Below are 24,073 nucleotides of genomic sequence, written 5' to 3'. Positions count from 1 at the left end.
TAGGCAACCATTGAACTGATCAATTAGCTCAGTTGGTCAGGCGTGGTGCCTAGTTGGAACAAAATCCTGCCATATTTGCGTCACTCCAGGAACAGGCTTGCTGACCCCTGATCCACACTGTCTGCTATCGGTTTATGGCACCTATTCCAAGAGAGGGCAAAATGAAACTAGCTAGGTGAGGATTCATACCTTGATGCCATTCAAGCTAACACTTGTTAGATCTGTGGCTCACAAATCCTCTCCCTGCTTAGGGTAGAGTCCCAACTTCAGACACATAAGTTAGAATTCTGCCCAAGTTCATCCAGGTGTTCCCCAGATGTCTTTGAAAGGTCTTGCCATCACAGTCCAGCCCTATTCTGGACACTGGAAGAGGTTCCTGAAGCTTTTACTAGAGGATGGAACTAATCGTCAGAGAGAAATGTGAGTGGTGGTAAAAAAAACATTTTTTAAAATGTTTCAGATGAACACAAGCCCTCAAAGACTTTGCAGCATCATTCAGAGATGACTCTCTTGTGCCCCCCCTCGCCAGCGGGACCAGGCAGGCCATCCTCACTCCATCGCAGTCCCTCCACCAACACTACCAGCAGTCCTGTGTGTTGTCACACACACCCCTCCCTCCATGTCTGCCCATTTACTCATTCCTGTGCATAACCACCATTCAAAGTGCTTAGCATCTCACAAAAAAGACCTAATTCACCTCCTCCACTACATCCGGCATTGCAGGCCTATATACATGAAAATCCATATTTTGCAGCACACACACACACGGGACATTCTGCAGCTCCTTGGGCTTCTCAGCAGTGTGCCTGGCTGTGTCAGTGGCTGGCTGGCAGGCCCAGCCCCTTAGTTGGAGCTGGCTGTGATTGGTTCCTCCAGCTCCATGGGGTTGGGAGTTGTATTGATCTGGAGGCTGCCATAGCAGGTCTTACACACACGGGTGGGCTCAAACAGCTGCTGGCTTGGCACAGGGATCTTCTGGTCGCAGCAGCTGGCACAGAATACATTCCCACAGTTCCTACAGGGTGGAGACAGAGACAGCACAGGTTCAGTCTCGCTCACAGAGGGGCTGTTTAGTCAGTCTCATACCCACTGTATGAGACAAAAACCCAAGCATCATTTAAGAGTAAGACCCTTTGATAAAAGGTGCCTGATCTTTATAACCATCATAACTTGTAACAGTGAGACCCTGATAAGAAACAGTATCCTCATTGATACCAGTACAGAACAATGGCAGTCTAACATCAGGGATCAATATTGTGGGGCAGGTCAGCAAATCACACAGCTCAACTTAATAATTAAATACATGTATTATCTTCAAGTAAGTAGTCATAAGGTAACTAATGCAGAGCTCATACCATGCATATATTTCACAAGTAAGAACATGCTTGTCTCTCACACACCACAATGGCAGCATTCACCTGACTGGCTGAATTTCATAGGGGGAAATTCTACTTTCCAAGTGGTCCCGAGAGTATATATAAACACACTAAAATCACCCTGCAACATTTATATCCAGCCTTGTCACATACATGTCTTAAAGCACTCAGTGGACTCCTGTAGCATGCTGAGGGGAGAGATGCAGGGGGCAGCACGGTGGCAGGAAGTGAACAGGCCTAGGTACAGAATAATGAGGTGCTATTGGGGGGGGGGGGGGGGGGGGGGGGGGGGGGGGAGGGTGGGGGGGGGGGGGGGGGGGGGGGGGGGGGGGGGGGGGTTACCATGCTCCTGCTGTTCTGTACCTTCTTAGCCTAGAGGATCAACACTTAGGTCACCGATTAGACATTTCCAGGTGGAAGTATTAGTGAAAGGACTAAAATCCTCAACCTTCCACTACAGCACACTCTCACTAAATGCACCCCTTCCACTGCCATGAAAAACAGGCGTTGTTAAATCATCTTTTCAGACATCTGCCAGCCACCTTTAGCTTCATGCTCATACGTCCAACAGGACCAGAAAGGAGCAGACCATCAGGGTCATGCGAGAGCCATCTCTGAGCTTCTTGAAGAGAATACTGCCAACACAAAGAGACTGAGTGGGGTAAAGCCATTCAGTTTGGGGTGGGTTAAGATGAAGTCAACCAAAAAGGTGGAGCGATGCAGGGTTAGAGGGATGGTAGATGAGTGGGGAGAGAGGGGACAGCGGAGCCATATCTCACCAGGCCTCTTGGACAGGCTCCCTGTCACTGTGGAGGAGAGGGGGGTGGGGGTAGAGAATGGAACAATTGCAAACATCAGAGATTGGCTCAGACCAGACTCACAAGCCCTCTCTAGTCCACACTGCAAGGACAGACAACAGGCTACATTTCTCCCTACCACACTCACAGATACTGTAAAACCCCTACTTTCCCTGTTCCATATCCAACAAACTCTACACTTTGTTATAGGCCACTCCCATTCTGGCACTGATTCAAAAAACTTTCCACAATTTTCCTTCACCATGGTCTTGACAACACCAGTAGCACAGAGAATGAAAAGGTCTGTCTTGAATGACTTTGATTTGAATGATCACATTCAAATAATCACTCAATTACACCATATAAGTCTGCAATCATCCCTACACAGTGTTACAAATAACACATACACTAAGATATTGTCACCTTTACAGCTGGGTTCAAAGCCAAAAGACCTTGTCACAGTTCCAGTTTGCCTAACAGTGAAAAAACTAAACTTAGCTGCACCGTATTCAGGCTACAATGTGGCATTGTGAGGATTTTATCGAACAAAAATGTTGCGGGTAAACTAGTTTGCCGACTATGATGATGAAATGATGATTTTAAAGAGGTAGGCCAAAAGCACTGATAAAGCATATTGATATGCGGCTTTTGGAGCAGCGTGGAAATGCATCTGGAGCGGCAACAAAATAGCAGTGGCAACATGTTGAAGCTGCCCCCACATAACAGTCATGTCACCCCGCTCCTCCGCTCTCTCCACTGGCTTCCAGTTGAAGCTCGCATCCGTTACAAGACCATGGTGCTTGCCTACGGAGCTGTGAGGGGAACGGCACCTCCGTACCTTCAGGCTCTGATCAGGCCCTACACCCAAACAAGGGCACTGCGTTCATCCACCTCTGGCCTGCTCGCCTCCCTACCTCTGAGGAAGTACAGTTCCCGCTCAGCCCAGTCAAAACTGTTCGCTGCTCTGGCACCCCAATGGTGGAACAAACTCCCTCACGACGCCAGGTCAGCGGAGTCAATCACCACCTTCCGGAGACACCTGAAACCCCACCTCTTTAAGGAATACCTAGGATAGGATAAAGTAATCCTTCTAACCCCCCCCCCCCCCCYYAAAAGAGTTAGATGCACTATTGTAAAGTGGTTGTTCCACTGGATATCATAAGGTGAATGCACCAATTTGTAAGTCGCTCTGGATAAGAGCGTCTGCTAAATGACTTAAATGTAATGTAAATGTAATAACAGGAAGTAAAGGATAGCAATGAGGAAATGAGAAAACCAAAGACGAAATGCATTCATCTGACCTATGAAGGAAAAAAACGAAATGTTTGTCTTCTATAACAGAACGGTAGTGATAGAATGACAACTTTCATTGTCATTTATCAGTGACGCCTGCGGGCATAAGGTAAATCACATTTGAAAAACAAAAAAGAACCCAGACAGAACAAAAGCATGAAACTCAAAACAAACTGAAATCAACAAGCTTGAACTGAGGTAGTGTCTCCTTAGCCAAGTCTCATTAGCTCTGAAGTGATAGCAGTGCGTCTGAGGGCATCCAGGGCCTAGTTAAAACCATAGCATGGATAAGAGCCTGTGGTTGGTTACCTGCAGTGATGCTTCCTGGTGGCGAGCCAGAACCTACTCTCACACCCGTAGCACTGAGCTGCCAAGTGGTCCGGGTACCAGCGGGTCACCTGCAACAGGCAGCCAAATTGAAGTTCTCAGCTAGCATCTCTACAGCCACTATACTCCATCACTCAGCTTCCACTCTTTATACACGTCCCCTAGTGTATCATCCAATTCGGCCAGGCAGCTTACCTCCGTGTCATTCTTGTCCACCTGCTCCCAGCTAGCCTCAGAGAAGAGCTCCGTGCTGCAGCGCGACAGGCAGTTAGCGTCCAGGTTACACTCCGAGTCTGTCATTGAGGTCTGAGTGAGAAGGAATGAGACAAGAAAAACTCAGCATCTTTGTCATTTCACATCTTACTAAAATAGTCATAATTAGGTGGTTCTCCTCTCAAATGTCTAGATTCTCAAAAGTTTCCTCTACTTCTCACAAATATAACAAAACAACTCCTCAGTGTTGTCAGTCTGATCAAGTAGTTTGGGAAAATTCTGACTCAAATCAACTCTGTTACGGCAATTAACTGCAAAGTCATCTCTCTGCAGGGCGAGCCTGGGTCTTACCACTTCGTCTCCGATGTCTCCGTTGATCCTGAGGGACGCTGCGTGGTGATGGCTCTCAAGGCGGCTCCACAGCTCCTGCACCTGCTTCTTCAGCATATCAACCTCCATCTGGTGGCCTGCCTCGATCTGCCTCAGCCGCTGCTGGATGGTGTCCATGTGGAGCGTCAGCCCGTCGTCGTCCAGGTGACTGCGGGCCGGCTGTTCGGGGCTGGGCGTGGCGGCGCGGCGCCCCAGTAGGGTGTGGAGGCAGCGGTGCTGGGAGCAGCTGCCCCGGCGATGGAGGGTCAGGGAGCTGCAGGAGGCCAGGGAGACCTGGCGGCTCAGTTGGGCCCGCTCCCCATTCACCTTGGCCCAGTGAGGGCCACCACAGGGCTCCCCCTCTGAGCTCTCGACATTACATAGACCATCCCTGCTGGGCTCAGCACTCAAAGACTGGAAGGCACTGACAGAGGGCCGCTTGTGTCCTCCATTTAAAGTCCTGGATGCCCCCTGCTCTGGCTCTGCCTCCCCGTTCACTCTCCTGAGACAGGAAAGTTGGCTCCTGCCTTCAGTGCGGGGCTGGGGGCCTGGGCAGATGGGTGCCTGCACTGGGGCCTCTGGCCTGCTGCAGGCCTCTTCAGTCAGAGTCTCTGTGGAACTCTCCATGAGGGAAGAACTCGTGTCTGCCTGCACCAGGGCCTCTGAGTGGTGTCTGCTGGACTCAGGCTCTAGTGGGAGGAGATACACAGCTGTCTCTGGCTCCTCTGGTGTCCTCTCTCCAAAGCCATTGGTCAAAGTTCTAGGGGCAGCGGGGGCTGGCTGGGCTGTGCTGGGGGTAGGGTTGTGTTCTGGCTCCTCCTGGGCAGTACAGTTCTCCAGAACCTGCACCACCAGCTCCTCTGACTCCCGCCTCTCTAGGGCCTCCTGCTCCTCTGGAACATCCGTGGACACATCAGTGGGCAGGGGGAGACTGGCTGGAGACACACCAGACTCCTCTTCAGGCTCATCTGTGCCATTCCCTGGGTGATGACCATTAGTTATAGTAGTCTCAGCCCCATTGGCGTTAGCTTGTTTATCAGTCTCAGCATCACTTGCCTTGACCTCTTTCTCCGTCCCATTAGCGTTAGCATCGATCAGAGATCCAGCCACGGCAGCAGTAGCGTTAGCATCTTGCTGAGCCTCAGCACCAGCTTCCTCCTTCGTTGCCTCCTGGAGAATGTTCTCCATCTGTCCCTCTGCCACAGCTAGCTCAATGGACAGCTCTATCACTTCTCCTGCTGCTAATGACCCCTTGGAGGCTCCGTCTCTCAGCTCAGTCTGCTGGCCTTCAGGGCTGTCCTCCAGCTCAGAGTCGGCCATGCCTGCCTGAGGCCCTGCTGCTACAGGCTGGCCGTTAGCCCGCCCATCCTGTTGCTGAGCTCCCCCTGCGTCGGGCCCCACAGCAATGTTGAGCTCCAGAGAGCGCCGGTGGTCCTGCCACTTCTCATTCAGGCTCGGGTCACTGGAGCGCCGGTTTGGGGCCAGCGAGCTCCCCAGCTCACAGGCGCTGGGCAAGTTATCGAAGGAACGGGTCTTCGGACGTCTTTCGAAGGAGGAAAGAGGAATTGAGTTGATTAGCATGTGGGAAAAAACAGCACTTCATCCCTAAACAATGGCTCAGTGTCTTTGAGGCCTCATGATTGAAGCTGAGGTTGGGTATATAATCAACTAATCACTACAGTGTGTTCAGGATTAAGACAAGTATGTCCACAAATGGGAAAATATGGAGCGAAGCATAGCTCAAGTGATTGAGAAGATGATGTAAGATTAGCATTGTAATTAAGCGATATCCCCATGAGCCATTAATCAAGGGAAAACTAGACAGTTAAGCTTGCACAGAAAATAAAATATGGAAGGTATCCAGCATTGTTTTTGAACCACATCCTCACCAGTTATCGTCGATAACAATGGTCACAAAAACAAAACACTTTGTGGTATGTTGTAAACAGCCTTAAACCTTAGCCTACAATTTCTGCGGCCCCGCCGATATCACCCTTCCACATCTGCTGTGAAAGGTGGCAGAGCTAGAGCAGTGTTTGTCAGACCACGAGACGTTCCGAAAATCGGTCTTCTCACGAGAACGTCTGTAGTGTCCGAAAGGTTTGGCCTACAAACTAATATGACTATTATTAATATTATTCAACGCGTCTCTATTGGCTAATAGCAGTAACGCCAAATTCAATGTTTCAAATATTTTTCTTTATCCCTTAAAAGGGGTCTAAAAATTCTAAATCAAATAGCTAAATGACCCTTGGTATGACCATCTTAAAACAATAACCCCCCCCCCCCCCCCCCCCCCCCCCCAAATTAGACAGGGCTTAGAATTTAGAGGATTAACTGACACTGACAAAATCAAGAGAGATAAAATAAGCAGAGGACAAAACTCGGTGCATCTCCCAGACCAATCATTGTGCGAGTCAAAAGCAGTTAGACCAGCTGAGCAGGTTATGCTATGGGGCACTCAACCTGGGTCTATCTTACATCAGGGAGGAAATGGCCGAGTGGCAGGCTCACCTGCCCAGGGGCGTGTCTTCTGTGTTGGCACCTGGCACAGGATACGGTGCACACGACTCATCAGAGGGGGTGGTGGGGGAGGAGCTGGGCAGGTAGACTGCCGTCCACAGCAACAGGTTACGCACGTGACACACAGGGTGGAGCACCTACAACAACAGCCACAACTTTAGATATAGAAGGGGCATGTAAATAAATATATGTGACAGAAAAAAATATTCACACTTGAGCAAGCAAGGCAAAAAAAGTACAACGGCAACAAAGTGGCCACAAAAACAGTTTTAAATAGATAAAATGACAGTGCTTAGGTCTAGGACCGTGAACATTTTAAGTAGACAAATATCATAAGTTATAGCACTCCAGGGTGTTCCCTAAAAGTCCCCCCATTGTATCTGAGGCATGGAGTGTAGGAATGTTCCAATATAAAAAGGGGTGAGCAAACAGAGATCAGACATACAGTCTCGGAGTGGGAGGAGTAGAGCATGTTCCTCAAGACGCGGTTGGCTGGTCGCAGCAGTGACCACACGGAGCAAGTCCTCTCCCGAACGCGCCTGTCCTCCCTCTCCTTCCCACTGTTGCACAGGAAGGTGCCAAACAGACAGGAGTAGGAGTGCTGCACCATTTTCACCTGCACACACACATGTAGGAGCATGCTCAAATCCCAGGTATGATCATGATAGTGAAAGTAAAAATGTTATGCATCTCTGAGCCTAAAATATTACAGCACTCTCCATGGTAATTACAGATCCCGGTCTCACAGCCGTAAATAAAACAGTAACTCACTCCAATAAATGACTGTAATTCACACTACTCCAAATATAAACATTTGAGTTGCATCCAACTCTCAGATTCTAAATGACTAAGTGAGTTTGATTCCATTCTATTCAGGTCTATGGTGGTCCTCCTCACCAGGAAAGCCTCATTGAACTCAAAGGAGCATGGGAACTGCCTCTGCAGCTGGTGCACACAGTCCAGCCACTGCAGGAACACTGGGCAGCGCTCGTTCAGATCCTCCGAATTCTCCCCGTGGCCACAGCGGTCAGCAAACTTATGACCAAAGTCCAGCCACTCAGTCTCCACCAGCACCTGGAAACCCTGTAGAGAGAATATGTCAACAGTTAGATGTGCATTTTAATTGAAATAGGACAATACAAGCAAATATGAATTTCAGACAGCCATGTAAATGTGCCTCTGTTTATGTCTAATTCAGCGGTTCACAAACTATGTGGGGTCGCCTGATATGAAAATGGGGTCGCAGGAGAATTTCCAAAATCTTGTGAGAAAAATGTTATATACAAAAAAAAAGAAGACTATAAACATATCAAAACAAAGAAAGTCGCACACTCCATGTATAAACTCCCAGCAATTGAATGGTATTTACCAACGTTTCGGCATCACTGTGCCTTCACTGTGTCAGCACCTCCACACAAACTATTATTCTGGGTGTGCGCCAGTGCATGTTTTTTAATATACAAATAAAAGATATAACATCATCTTTGCATCTCAAAAACCTTGTAATGTGGTTAACCTTAAAAATCTAACTTAAAATCTAAAAAGAAAATGAAACCAGAAAGTTCCCTTAGATCATAGGAAAAGGACGCACTTCACTGTTGCACTTGAATCATTCCCACGGTGAATGGCTAACATATGGAATCATGACATAACCAAAAAACTTACGGTAAAATACCAAGTCCATATTATGGCAAAAATAGCTGAATAAGATAAAGTAATGATGGACTGTCATTTCTCTTAAGACATGAAGGTCAGTCAATCAAAAAAAATTAAGAACATTGAAAGTTTCGAGTGCAGTCACAAAAACCATCAAGCGTTATGATGAAACTGGCCAAGGAAGATCCCGAGTTAACTCTGCTGCAGATGATAAGTTGATTAGAGTTACCAGTCTCAGAAATTGCAGCCCAAATAAATGCTTCAGAGTTCAAGTAACAGACATCTCAACATCAACTGTTCAGAGGAGACTGCGTGAAAGCAGGCCTTCATGGTCAAATTGCTGCAAAGAAACCACTACCAGAGGACACCAATAAGAAGAGACTTGCTTGGGCCAAGAAACACGAGCAATGGCCATTAAACCGGGGGAAATCTGTCCTTTGGTCTGAGGAGTCCAAATTTGAGATTTTTGTTTCTAACCGCCGTGTCTTTGTGAGACGCAGAGTAGGTTGTGGCGAAATCCTGCACTTAAGTGCACTGCCACTTTAAGAGCGCATGAGCAGTAGGAAGGAGGAGATAAAAGAGCTCGTTAAGCTCTATTGGGAAGGAGCTATTGATTGGCGCGACAGTTTTTGTTGTGTGCTATGCTGCAGAGGGTTTTTTTGTTTGTCTTCAGCGTATGTGGTTGTATAGTGTTTGGATCAATCCTCGGTGTGATCGCTCACACGTGGTTGTTCTCATTTGGGACCGCGATGGTTATGGATCAAATGGATTAGTAGCACATTTGTTGCGAAGCGTTCAACTACAACCCAACATACCATCGGAAAGTCAGACCGGATACCTGCAACCTCAAGACCACAGCTAAGCCCTCTCTTGTTCCCTTTCTCTCTTTCTCTTCACGCTATGTTCAGTGCTTTACACTGCAACCGACTCTATTTCCTAAGTATTTGAAGTTTCATTGGAGCTGGACTAGTTGTATATGAACACCACACATTTCAATACCCTCTGCACTCCTTCCCAGAAGAAATACAACTATTGCAAATCCTCTGTGTGATGACTGGGTTCATTTGTTATTGTATGAAGTTGCTGTTTATTGTGCTCTGCCATTATTGTTTATGGGGGTATGTTTGGTGGGGTTACCAAGAATTTGGAAGGACTGTGATGTGATGTGTTATCTTTTTCTCTCCACTGGCTATCTGGTCACCAGGCTACACTCTATGCAGCTCCTCTTCTGTGATGTCGTGTTCGGGTACTGGTGTGGTACTGGCGCTTTCTACTATTCTTTTCTTTCGGCAGGGTTAATACCTGCCTGGCGCCCGAACAAAATCTTCTTTACCTTTCTCTAATTAATACCGCTATAAGGTGAACGGATGATCTACGCATGTGTGGTTCCCACCGTAAAGCATGGAGGAAGAGCTGTGATGGTGTGGGGCTGCTTTGCTGGTGACACTGGCCGTGATTTATTTAGAATTCAAGGCACACTCAACCAGCATGGCTACCACAACATTCTGCAGCGATATGCCATCCCATCTGATTTGCGCTGAGTGGGACTATAATTTATTTTAACAGGACAATGACCCAAAACACACCTCCAGGCTGTGTAAGGTCTATTTGACCAATAAGGAGAGTGATGGAGTGCTGCATCAGATGACCTAGCCTCCACAATCATCCAACCTCAACCCAATTGAGATGGTTTGGGATGAGTTGGACCGCAAAGAGAAGGAAAAGCAGCCACCAAGTGCTCAGCATAGGTGGGAACTCCTTCAAGACTGTTGGAAAAGCATTCCAGGTGAAGCTGGTTGAGAGAATGCCAAGTGTGTGCAAAGCTGTCATCAAGGCAAAGGGTGGCTACTTTGAAGAACTTAAAATATATTTTGATTTGTGTAACACTTTTTTGGTTACTATATGATTCCATATGCGTTATTTCATAGTTTTGATGTCTTCACTATTATTCTACAATGTAGAAAAGAGTAAAAAATAAAGAAACTCTTGAATGAGTACGTGTGTCCAAACTTTTGACTGGTACTGTACATGTCGCAGGATGCTATTCACGAGGACATATTGTTCTGTCTCACAATTCCCGACTATGAAACGGCACAGGGGATGTTCAGTGTGCCGAGCGGGTATATTGACGAAAAACTGTTTCCATGGGATCGAATGGTGGGCTTTGCACAGATGCGTCTCCATCAATGGTGGGACGGCAGGCAAGCCTCTGCCCTCTAGTTATTAATGTCTCCCTCTGCCATATGGACGCATTGTATGATACGCCGAGAGCAACTAGCAGCAAAAGAGCTGAGCACAGAACTCAGATATACTGCAATAGGCAACTTTGATTGTAAACATCAAAACATATCCACTGCACGGACGCCTGTTTGCAAAACTATCAGAGCATGACAATGTTCTATTTCACACAGAGGCTCGGTGGTTATCAAGGGGTAGTGTTGCAAAGACTTTTCGCATTGAGAGAAGGACTGTTGTCATTCACAATAGATGTAAAAAAATATATATATAATAAAATAAAAAGGACTTTATCTTTGTGTAATGAAAAGACTGTCTCCTTGGGAAACGGAACGCAAGCATGCAGGGGAAATACAAAAACATTCTACAGATGAGTCAGTCGATTCAGAGGAAAGAATTCTTATTGGAGTCTTTCAAAAGTCAACCATGCCCCCCTTCCCTCAGCTGTGCATGTTTCTAACAAAAAACAGCACCAATAAGTGTCCTACACGAGTGATGACTGCTCACCACAGAGGCTTGGAAGAGCACTTTGGGACCTACTTCCCAATCCGTTTGACTGTGATCCTGGCTCAGCTGACATGTCGGCAAGTGAAATCAAACAGCTGATTGAGCTGTCATGTGACCGAATGCATTCACTGGTCGCTACGGATTAGTTTTGGTTCCTGACTCAAAGGGAATACCCTGCAGTCTCCCACTGAGCATTAATGTCGCATTCAAAACAGCTGGGAACTCCCTCAAAAAAAAGAGTTCCCAGCCGAAAAAGAGTTCTGAGTTTTGAAACTCAGAATTCCAACTCGGGAACTCGGGCCTCTAGAAAGAGGTCCAACTATCCAACCTGAAGATCACTGACGCCATTATTAGACCTCGTATTTAAGTTCCCAGTTGTCTTGAAAGCACCGTAAAACTCATGGTAACCTTCACCAGCTCATATCTGTCAAACTGGATTCAATGCTCTCGTCTGCATTAAAAACAAATATCAAACCAGGTTGGATGTGACAGCAGAGATGAGGTGCGCACCGTCGACCACGCCACCTGATAACTTTGAGAAGCTCCAATGCAATATGCACCCCCATCTCATCACTAGTGGTGAGATAAGATGTCAGACCCCTGGTCAAATTATTAATCAACCTAAAATGATCCTATTCACATCGAGCAACAGGGCCCAATGATCACCCCAGCCAGCATACCTCGATGGTGCGGTAGTATGGGTCCAGCAGCAGCTTGGACAGGGCGGCGATCTGGGGTGTGCGGTCCCATCCGTCAGAGCAGTGCACCAAAACGGGCCTGTGGTCGCGGTCCACAGCGTTCACCACCAGCAGGGCCGCCTTCAGCAGCAGAGACAGGTGCTGCAGCCACTTGGTGCTCTCCAGAGCAGACAGCCAGCTACAGAAAGAATGGCATCATCTCCTGAATACACAGCTTCACTGTAGTGTACACAAATCACTCACATACACTCAGTCCCACCAAGTACTAACTTATAAACACCACTGCCCATCTTAGGTAAAGCTTAGGTAAAGATAAACTAAGGACCTTATCCAAATGTAATGAGTAAAGAGGCTGTTATACAAACAAAACAGGGTGTTTTCAAGCTGTCCCAAATGAAAAATATGCATCTTTAATATGTCTGAATTCTGTTATAGTTATGAAAAACTTTGGCCATTGTCTTGTCTGAGTAGTTTCAACAGTGTGCTCTTGCTTCAAGGGAATCATTGTGATTCAATTACTAAACGGCGGGTGGAATCTCTGAGTTCAGATGGAAAGAGATCGTTTACTTTGGGGCTGGGCCAGCTTCCTAAACCAAAGCCAGATGTGTGGCCTAGGCCAAAACACAGCTGGAGTTACTACAGTTACTCTGCCACCATGACAACAAACTGGAGTGGGGTAGGGATTGCTGCTTGTGTAATACATCTTGGATTGTGAGCCCAATCTGAACGGAGCTCCACTGCAGTGCTAGAGGCAGAACTCACTTGGCCGGGTCGGGCATCTGGGTGCAGAGGAAGCGCAGGGACTGGAAACTCTTGCGGATGGAGTGGATGTTAGCCATGCCCATGAACACCACCTCACAGTTGGGGTAGTACTCTTTATGGAGGAGGACATGGTGAGAGTCAGTTTATGGTTAAATAACATCATTACTACCAAAACAAATACTTTAGTGCAGAAAATAGTGAGGATAGTGAGTTAGGACAGTTGTTCTGTTGGCATTAAGTTGACAATAACCTGCTTCCATGCAAACCCATCGACCGCAGTCTACTGAAGCCACTGGCTCAGAAATGAGCCGTCTTACCTGGACATTCACAGCCCCCTCCCTTGGCTCTGTTGGCCACAGCGGCTGCATAGGACCTGGCATCCAGGATCAACAGCTTTTGTGGCTGGATGGCCAGCGTCTCCACCTCCGAGCTGTTCGTCAGGGACGATTCTGACAAACAAAGAGACAACAAATTACATTTTCTGCATAGCTTATAACAGTCAGTATTATCAAATGACATAAAAAAAAGTGATATAAATCTGATTGAACATAAATCAAACACTCCACATGACAGTGAATCTGCGCTGAATATGGCAGGCAAAAAGATGAGAAAAAAATCCAAACAGGAAGTGGAAAATCTGAGGTTTGTAGTTTTTGAACTCGCCCCAATCGAATACACTTTGGGATATGGGTATTTTTCTCACTTCCTAAGGCTTCCACTAGATGTCAACCGTTTTTAGAACGTGGTTTCAGGCTGCTCATGTGAAGGGGGGCCGGATGAGAGATGCTTTACTAAGGGGTCTGCCTACAGCCTCGTTCTCAGTCACGCGCTTTCACTTGAGAGGTTGCTCTCGTTCCAGTGCTTTTCTACAGACAATAGAATTCTCCGGTTGGAACAATATTGAACAGTTATGACAAACATCCTAAAGATTGATTCTATACTTAGTTTGACAAGTTTCTTCGACCTGTAATATATTTTTTTGAACGTTTCGTCCAAATGGACCAGATGGCGCTTTTGGATTGTTTACTAAAACGCCCTAACAAAAGAAGCTATTGGACAAGCATTTATTGTGGAACTGCGACTCCTGGGAGTGCATTCTGATGAAGATCATCAAAGGTAAGTGAATATTTATTATACTATTTATGAATAATGTTGACTACCCAACATGGCGGTTATTTCTCTGGCTGGTTTGGGCTCTGAGCGCCGTTCTCAGATTATGCTTTTTCCGTAAAGTTCTTTTGAAATCTGACACAGCGGTTGGATTAAGGAGAAGTGTATCTAAAGTTTCATGTATAATAGCTGTATTTATCAACATTTATTATGAGTATTCCTGTGAATTCATGTGGCTCTCTGCAATATCACTGCATGTTTTAGAACTACTGAATCTAACACGCCAATGTAAAATACGATTTTTTGATAAAAATATGAACTTCACCGAACAAAACATACATATTGTGTAACATGAAGTCCTATGAGTGTCATCTGATGAAGATCAAAGGTTAGTGATTAATTTTCTCTCTATTTGTGCTTTTTGTGACTCCTCTTTGGTGGGAAAAATGGCTAGGTTTATCTGTGACATGGTGGTGACCTAACAAAATCATTTGTGGAGCTTTTGCTGTAAAGCATTTTTTAATTTTAATTTTATTTTTTATCAGACACTGTGGCTGGATTAACGAAAATGTTATCTTTAAAATGGTGCTTAATACTTATATGTTTGAGAAATTTGATTTATGAGATTTGTATTTCGCGCCCTGCAATTTTATTGGCGAGCCAGTCCTAGACAGGTTAAGGACTGACCGAAGTCTGTGTCGACGAGGTCATTGGTGCCATTGATTTCATTGGTTCCGTTGGTTCCGTTGGTGTAGGATCCGATGTCCAGGTGTTTACGGGAGCTGCCATCTACAGCACAGGCCTTGGCGATGGACTGGACCAGGTGCTCGTCATCTGCATTCCTCCAGCCCCACCAGCTGACCTCCGGCTGGCCGCAGCGGGCGATCACAGCCCCCGTGCTCTGGTGCCTGGAGGAAAGGAGAGGCATGGGACAGTCAGGAGACAAATAACGGAGGGGGAAAAAATGCACTGTGTGAAAAAACAACATGGAGCAACGCTGATCCATTTGGCCTCCAGAGTCAATAACACTGTCTCCTGAGAGAGGAATGGGTCCCCCCCAAAAAATACTTTTGCAAAGATAGAATCCCCCTTACTCATGCAATAAACCTCAAGGTGAAAGGAGTAGTCCTTGCTTTGCATTGTATTCACAGATAACATAACCCCGTTCTTCCTCACTACAAAGACCAACAGACCCACCTGAACACCACAGCCGGGAACCTCTTCCAGGAGCGGAAGGCTGCCACGTTCTCCAGCTCCTTGTCTGTGATCCAGGCTGGCACCAGGAGCTGCTGCGGATAGCTAGAGCACAGTCTGTCAATGCCAGAGGAGAGAGGGACAGGGGTTAGAGCAGGAGCACAAGCTGTGTGATGCCTCTAATAAGCCCCTATCACCAGACACCTAATCCCGGGCTAGGCCCTTATCTACATGAGGCTGATTATCAGTGGAGGACAACAGCACAACCAGCCTCTGTATCACACACAGAGTAGTGTGTGCAGCAGACGGACAGCAGACGGTTATCATGGCACTACCCTGGGAGGCCTGGTAATCAGATCAGCCCTGTAGGATGCAGGCTGTCAGGGGGCGGTTGGCTGCGCATACCTGAACTTGCTGTTGATGTCGGATATCCTCCAGGCGTTTTGAGTGTCAAAGCCCATCCTCTCCACCTCGTTCTTGAACCAGGAGGTCACATGCTCTCCTAATGGGCACACAGGGACACAGAGGAGATGTGAGGACTTATGTCTGTCACCAATTGAGTAGAGGTCCGAGGACACCGGTGTCACCGCCAGCGTACCTGGCCTGCACAGCTCCCCCTGCTGCTCCTTCTCCCCGGCGTACACGCCCACACACCAGGCATGGAAGGCGAAGGAGAAGAGGTCCTCCAGGAGAGACGGAGGGCGGACCGCAGCGCTCAGCCGCTTCAGCCACACCTGACACTGCTCCAATGTAGAGAACTGACACCTGGGAGACAAGCAACACAATCATAGACCTAAACCAAGATCGTTTGAGAGAGGAAAAAAATTAATAAATAGAGTTTGCAACGCGCATGCATCGTTTCAGTGGTCTTACCTGACGACCTTACAGTCCTTGCAGGTGACATGGAGCTGGAACATGTCACGACACTCCACAGTCTCTATGAGCTGCAGAGGGACCTGGTGAGAGAATAAGCACACAGACACAGGAACAGCACAGTCACACAATCTCCAAACCAGCAGGCTGAATTTTTTTCTCCCCGCTCACACAAATAAGCTAACTTCAGGGTCTAGGCCTAGATGTGCTCAACATCAGAACAAGGGGCCATCCTAAAATAAGTTAGCAGAACTCACAATCACATGCTTGTGCAGCACCACCACCCACAAAATGTCTAAATTCAATGCCAGGTAGTAGACTAGTTAGTGTTGTGTCAACTGTGATAATGCCGATCATGCCAGAAGTGCTATTGGCTACACCGCTGTCACCATGAAATCCATCTGAGCACATGCTGCACCTTCACACCTACAGCTGCAAACGTAAGCCAGCGGCATTAATCGTCAAACTGTATTTTCCAGGCGACGGTTATGTCATTTTCACATCTCCTCGAGTACCGCCTTCTGATTTGATGTTCTTCCACTATGTAAAACTGCTGGATCCTAGTGGAGTAAATTTCCCCACACTGTCTATTAAATACCCTCATCTGATCTAGGCAAATACCGTCAAAACGACATTACTTGAATTCATGTTTTGAACAAGATGTTTGTGAGCAGATTTTGAATATGGAGATTCTATAAAGAAAAATGTATACTTTTACTAAAAGTTTCACCCAAAGCCCATTTTATTTTCTGTAGTGGCTCTGAGAGTGGGAGTGAAGCTGATGCTGTGTCACAACTCCAACACATTCCAATGCCATGCAACGGGTTAACACACACAATCGCCATGATGTCATCCAGCCCAGTCTGGGCACCACACTGTGCATGCAGGGGCTGCTGGGTAGGCACTTACTGACACCTCACAACTCTCACTCTGTAGTTCAAAACAGGAGAAAAGAGAAACTGAATTAAAGCTGTGTCTCTGTTGAGGCTGTTGACTGTTCACAGATTCCTTAGTCTCACATCCCGCAGCTCTGTTTTAATTCCTGCTTTGTAATCTACAGCTCCAATCTGGGCCACACAATGAAATCAACGGCCTGCCTCACTGAGTTCTCTCGCTCCATTCTTTGCGCCTCCCGCCCCCACTGGCAGATTTGTGAGCGATGAACCACAGCCATGTGACACCAGCGCTTTACCATCCTATCCAAATGTGTGTGAAGAGAACACGCACTCTGTTGCATGGAACACAGTGACAGTTAACTACAATATAAACACATGATTGACTGACCGCAACAATGGCATAAAACCAAATAGGTCGCCTGCGTGGTAAGAACTGTAACATTCTAGTGCAGATCAGTACACTGTTAGTGTGGATGTGACTGGAACACAAATAGATTATGTGTGACATAGGCCTACATGTTTTGCATACCATACACTGTATCATGCTGATCCAAAAGGAGCAGAACCTGCACAACTGTACAGCAAGGCTGTTTATTACTATTATTACAGTACTACGGTACTATTGCACTATTACTATGGTACTATTACTGTACCATGTCAGGATGGTGAGAGGAAGTAAAGCAGTGTCATTTGTTAGTAAATGGAGGGAATTGTCCATAAAACCAGTGTAATGATATGTTAATTTCAAAATCACCACACATTGGTAACAAATACAATCTCTATATAGCCAACATGGCAAAAGGGGGAGAGGGTGAATGTGTTGTGCATCACTGACGGGATTGTCGCAACCATGGCAACGGCAAGTGGAAAGAGAAAAGCAAAGGACCGAGTGCAAAAGCAGACCTGCTGAGAACAGTCATGCGGCACCGCTGCCAATGACTATCTATCACCAAGTCCATCTAAATGCCCTCTCCAGACAATCTGCCTGGCCACCACAACAGTAGTGGCATACTGTCACTGGCCCCAGCACGCAGTCTCCATTCAGAAAAAGTCTCGATACACAGACAGATTGGAGACAATAGGGTGTCACTGTCCTGGCCAGCTGTAGAGTTGCTTCAGACACTGTGAAATTAAACTGTGTGCTTTCCAACTCCCTAGCCTTCACTTAGTCAGCAGTACTTACGTTGACGATGGACTCTTTGAATTTGATGTGGAGGCGGTATCTGGACATGGCGATGATGGCATCCTCCGCTCTACCCACGTACTCTGTGAACTCGCCATGCAGCTCGGGAAAGGGCACCTGCCACCATGGGAGGGAAGATATCAAAGGGCACAGAAGTGTATCACTTGAAAAGGAGGTGCCATATAAAAACACACACGTATGTGCAGACATGACCATTACACATACTTGACACACGTATAGCAATGACTTTGTGATAACTGGCATGACTTGTCATTGTGCTAACCAGCCCAGACAATTAGTGTTCTCACCTGCAGGCTCTCCTCCTCCAGGACTGGGGGCTTCCTGGGGAAGATCTGATTGGCCTGGATACATTCCATGCTCTCCTGCCCCTCCTCCTCCTGCCAATCAGAACATGTGTAGTTGATGATGTGGAATATCATTACCCATGTCTTGTAAAAGAACTCAATAGTCCACTACTATCCCCATTCACTGGTTACAAGCACCTTCAACTGTAGCCATTCTCCAACCACTCCCAGATTTAACCTCAGTTTTCTTACCTCTAACAGTAACTTCACTGAATAGGATTTCAAATAGCCAATGATGAAGCCAAATGAAGATATAGTGTTGATGCTAAAACAAACTCTCAATAGGTGTGTTGTCTTGAATCATCCCTGTGCAATCTCTCAATTCTCCACACACACAAGTCCACTGCTAAGAGTGCCTCACCTCTGGCTGACAGCCTGGCATGACACTAAAGCGGGTCTGTGCAATCCAGTTCTGAGCCAGAAACAGACACCGGCTACAGAGCACACTTCGCCAAGTAGAAAATATCATAAGTCATCTATTTACAACCAAGTGTGTTTAAAAACAGTCAAGGTCCAAATTGAATTTGGGTGTCTAGATCCATTCAACTGGTATCCATTTGCAAACGTTCTGTCCCCTTCCATGCTACAGTGAGGAGCTCTTAGATGTTGCATACCTACTGCCCAATAGAAGATCAGCATATCTTAGAAACCGACAGAGGATTTATTTGATGGGAATGTGTGGCATGAACACAGAATCAGTTCAATTATTTTTATTCAGGGACCAAATTGGCAAAAAAAATACATTTTTCCTTCTAACACGGGGGGCTATAGTAGAAGGCTGTGCTCTATGCTTCGTCAGCCGCACCCTGGAGCCCTGAGCGGTTAGGATCGTCTATGAGTCCAGTGACAGCATGATGGCACTAGTGCCAGGGACAAAGAGAGATTAGGGTGGTCCGGTCCACAGACATGACAGGGGCAGGCTGCTACCTCAGCCCCACCAACTGACCGCTGTCTGGGAGCCAAGCTGACAGAGTGTCCTTTCTGCACGGCTGGGGTAACACTTTGCAGGGGCCAGCCAGGGGGCAGGCACAGGAACGCATAACAGACACACACAGGCAGAGACACACATACACATCAGCGATTGACAGTAAAGTCTGAAAGGCACTTGACCTTCGGGCAAATCACTTGCCCCGCGCTATAGGGCTACTCTTAATGTCAATGCTGGCACACATACACACACCTGGTCAGAGACACATACGGTAACACACACATACACCCGGTCAGAGACACACATACGGTAACACACACATACACCCGGTCAGAGACACACATACATACCACCAGACACACTCTTTTATGACTGACCAGGGTGTAATACTGCTCCATATCCCTCAAAGGCTTCCAGTCTAAATAAAAGATTCACTACTGAGGCATCAGACAGGGTGAAACTTTGACAGTGCCTCTGATGCAACCATCTGGCTACCAGTAAACACAGCTGATTAATAAGGCTGAAAATCAATTGAGAGTTCCGATTATACAGACAGCAGCTATTCTGTACTGGTAGACAGAAAACAGCCATGATCAGGATGCACTTTACCATGGCCCCTGTGAAGGAGTGTGGGTCACTGGACAAGGAACACATGCCTTCCTCACTTGACCCCAAATCTCAGTCTGTAAACAGTGGAAGACAGGGAAAGAAAAGTGCTGTTAATGCTTTAATACTTCATCTTACATAACAAAACAATCTCATTTGATTTCTCCTCACAACTGGAACCCAGTCTTTTCATTTAACGTGCATCTTATTCCAGTGACCACATGGATGAGAGTAATACCCGGCAGTAGCTGGATTTGGAGGGTAGGGCACACAAACAGACATTCTGTGTCACATGTGGAACATTTCATACAGACCAGAATGTTATTTTCAATGTCACTTAAAAATGATAGGAAGCTCAACAAATTGCGTAGTGAGTACTGTGGTGTGCACCGGTTTTACAACTTACCAAAGAGAACTAGCAACAGATGAGGTGCTATCCTGATGATCCCGTTGTGAAAATGTGACTTAGAGTGAAGACATTGAATTCTGAAGGAAAAGAGAGTATATCAAATGAGTTATAGGACTGAATAAAATGGTAAATAATAATAAAACTTGCTAACTCTTCTAAACATTGCAAACAGCTTACTTTTCACTGGAACATTCAATCTACAATAGACCCTTTCATTCCCTGGTAAACATAGCTGTGCTGGTGGTTATAGTAGACTGTAAGTAGGTGAGACACCACAAACATTTGTGGAATGGAAAGACGAAATTTAGGCAGTACACTTTAGCCACAGTTTACTATGCTCATCAATCAACACGACCATCAATGGTACAGTGAGACTCATTCAAATTACAATACATAAACTGTGCTATAGTTCATGCACAGAGCATGACAAAAATAAGACTGCCAAACATTTCATATTTAGGTTTAGTCATAAAGCATTTGGTTAATGTAAATAAAAAAAATACATATTTTGCCCAGAGACCTGTTCATGTCATCTTTAACTTCAAATAGGAACGTAAAAACTCCCAGATGGTGCTGTAGGTCTTGGCTGAAGACCAGGTCAAATACTACAAGGTCCCAAACCAACACACCAACCATAAGAGCATGGTGTCAGAACCAGCTGTGAAACAGAAATCCATCTCCGCTCTTTGTACAACAGAGCAATTTCACATTATTTTACATTGCACCTTCATTGTCTCATCTCTGTTCAAGATATGCAACCTGCCTGCAGGCCCACAAAATGCTTGTAAATGTCAGACCGAAACCTGATCAAGGGAAGACAGTTGATTGACAGGTTCAGGATCACACACACACCCCCTCTGGAGCATGCCATTGAGTTTGACCTGTCTAGCAGTGACTAGACAAAATTCCCAGTGCACCCTTTCTGAAGCGTAGAACCTGAACCTACTTTACTGAACAAAAATATAAACGCAACATGCAAGAATTTCTACGATTTTTTTGAGTTACAGTTCATATAAGGAAATCAATTGAAATAAATAAACGAGGTCCTAATCTATGGATTTTACATGACTGGGTGGGGGAGCAGCCATGGGTGGGCCTAGGCCCAGCCACTGGGGAGCCATGCCCGGCCACTGGGGAGCCATGCCCGGCCACTGGGGAGCCATGCCCGGCCACTGGGGAGCCATGCCCGGCCACTGGGGAGCCATGCCCGGACAATCAAAATGAATTTTCACCCACAAAAGGGCAGACAGAAATATTCCTCAGCTACCCCTAGTAATTTCGGTTACTAGTCCAACGCTGTAACCACTAGGCTACCTGCCACCCCTGTCAGGGATGGATTATCTTGACAAAGGATAAAACACTCACTAACATGAATGTAAACACATTTGTGCACAACATTTGAGATGAATAAACTTTGTGCATCTGGAAGATTTCTGTGATCTTTTATTTCAGCTCATGAAACATGGGACCAACACTTTACATGTTGCGTTTACATATTTGTTCAGTGTAGATTGAGAAGAGGTACAGCCTAAAGGGATGTCATTCTGTCACTTTACTGAGCGCTATGTAGCAGTGCATGCTCCAGAGGCACCCTGCTCCTCCCTGCTGGCACTGACTGATAAAACGTATCTATGACACACACACACCAGCAGAGCATGTTTACCTCAGCGGGCTCGTGACCCATGGCCTCTGCTCAGTCTGGCTCTGTGTTCAGAGTCACACAGGGCAGGCTAAGCCCCTTGGTCCTGTCATGTGACTTCCATGCATCTAATCTGAACCTGCAGCACTCAACCAAAGACTTAAACCATCATCTCTCAAAGTGAATACTTTTACAGTGAATACTCTCTGTGACATGAAGAGGATAAGAGGTCCAGCGTGGATCAGTTGTTAGAGCATGGCACTTGTAACGCCAAGGTTGTGGGTTCCCACAGGTGACCAGTACTAACAAATATGAAAATGGATGCACTCACTACTGTAAATCACTCTGGATAAGAGCGTCTACTAAATTACCAAAACCATGAGGAAAGAGAGACAGGATCTGTGTAAGGTTACTGGGGAAAGTGAAGTTTGAGGAGTTGCATGTGCATAAATAAGTCTAGCTGTAATGCTGACACATAGTCCTCATTATCAAAATATATCTGACATTCAAAGCCAATCTATCCAGCCGAATAAAATGTATTTATTGCTGAGTTAAGAGCCTGGCTTTAGCTGCGTGAATCACGAGTGATCTATAACTTTCCCAATACTTGTACTAAAGGTTACGTATTAGTAATAATTAATCCAATCATAAACTTCCAGATAAACTGCTAACGTTCATCAGCAACGTTATCTTGACTGTTTTCTTTACAAAGCTTTAGCTAGCAAGGCAGTGGGAATATATAGGCTATCACCTGGCATAATGTTAGCTAACTAACGTTAGTGCAAACTATGTAGCTAACGGCCTCAACTATAAGGCGAAAGAGCTGTAGAAAAACAGCCATTTCAACAAACATAATTAGATAGTTATCTAGCTAACTAGCCAACTCAAGGTTAACATTAGTTCGCGAGAATAATCATAAACGTAGCTGTTTTTTTAACTCCGAATATGCATTCTCTGTCAGTGTCAGTCACTATCGTCGACGCACATCACCACCCTATGTAAACATTTACTACGGACCATTTTAGCAGACTAGTCTGTAGTACTAGCTAGCCAATTCACGTTAACAAGTAGCCATATTTTTCTCTGATCAATCATACCTAACGTATCAAACGGTTTACACCAGTTTTCTATCTTAGCTAACGCGTTAGCTAACTAAGCACTAGTTAAACACATTCTATCGAAACAATACGTACGTAACCTAGCTAGCAGCTAACTAACGTTACGCTTTGATAATGATATGTCTCTTTATGATTTTGATGTGTTGCTGTTTGGATACAAAGCAGCTTTGCTTCGTCTTTCCCTACAGTTAGTTACTCATCGTAGCTACTCAGTCAGCACTGGCAATTGCTAGCTAGCTCTCTGTCTGGAACAGTTTTTGTTGTTGTTATGAGATGGAGGGCGGACCCCAAAACCGAGGCCTCTGTCAAAACACACCGAAGCAAGGAGACAACCGGCGTACTCACCATGTATAAAGCAATGATAATGGAAATGCCAAATCATTCAATTGAAGATCCGTGCACCGGGTTTGCAATAAACTACACTTTAAGAAATACATACGAGTCATATCCAAGGCCACTATCAATCCGTCCGGTAGAAGAGCCAAGTCGCCATCTCCGCGATTCTTCAACCACAGAGTGTCTGCTTAAACCCAATATTCTGCGCGACGTAAACGCAACGTAATCACGTTTATTTACATATGGGTGGGACACGCAAAATAACCATGCGAGGATGTAAACAAATAAATAAATACAAGGGAAATGTACACGTTTTTAAACCTAATTCTACGATCTTTGTTTACATATGTCTAAACTTTACATATAGAATGTGTCATAGTAGAAAACCAGCCATAACCCATTTTCATTGTCTTATTGCAGCGTTCACGTGCAATCGGAGTTATCGAAAGCTCCTATGTTCCCAGTGGGACATTTCCCCAGAACGATCCTGCAAATCGGATTTACAAGTTGGAAACTCTGAGAAAATGTTGTTACTCGAGTTGCCGTTTCACCACTGACCTTTTACCTTTTCAACCAAAAATTACAACAAATGAGTTTGACTATTACAACCTTATCAATATAGATACTGTAGCTAGTTTGACCACATTGTCAATGTTAAAC

At 45.9% G+C, this 24,073-nt stretch overlaps 1 protein-coding gene across 5 annotated transcripts; it reads right to left on the bottom strand.

Moving 5' to 3' along the window:
• Window positions 1-624: 624 nt before the first annotated feature.
• LOC111957547 (phosphatidylinositol-3,5-bisphosphate 3-phosphatase MTMR3) lies at window positions 625-23,619 on the bottom strand. 5 transcript variants are annotated; one of them, XM_023978410.2, is made up of 21 exons: window positions 23,423-23,619; window positions 20,318-20,397; window positions 19,915-19,988; window positions 18,321-18,410; window positions 18,013-18,129; window positions 15,934-16,016; window positions 15,659-15,825; window positions 15,466-15,562; window positions 15,064-15,177; window positions 14,554-14,774; window positions 13,074-13,205; window positions 12,757-12,868; window positions 11,977-12,172; window positions 7,796-7,981; window positions 7,344-7,514; window positions 6,890-7,035; window positions 4,358-5,918; window positions 3,989-4,099; window positions 3,776-3,864; window positions 2,156-2,182; window positions 743-1,015 (listed from the first exon to the last, which is right to left on the bottom strand). In XM_023978410.2, the coding sequence occupies exons 3-21, from the start codon at window positions 19,957-19,959 to the stop codon at window positions 844-846; spliced, it is 3,837 nt and encodes a 1,278-aa protein (XP_023834178.1). In that variant the 5' UTR covers window positions 19,960-19,988; window positions 20,318-20,397; window positions 23,423-23,619; the 3' UTR covers window positions 743-843. The 5 variants fall into 5 exon arrangements, with proteins under 5 accessions (XP_023834180.1, XP_023834178.1, XP_070293107.1 ...); XM_070437006.1 differs by having other exon boundaries at window positions 15,466-15,825; XM_023978411.2 differs by lacking the exon at window positions 2,156-2,182.
• Between the last annotated feature and the right edge of the window lie 454 nt (window positions 23,620-24,073).

The sequence above is a fragment of the Salvelinus sp. IW2-2015 genome, linkage group LG33 (genome assembly GCF_002910315.2).
Source record: "Salvelinus sp. IW2-2015 linkage group LG33, ASM291031v2, whole genome shotgun sequence".
In the NCBI taxonomy this organism is placed as follows: Eukaryota; Metazoa; Chordata; class Actinopteri; order Salmoniformes; family Salmonidae; genus Salvelinus; species Salvelinus sp. IW2-2015.
This window is presented reverse-complemented; position numbering and strand designations above follow the sequence as displayed.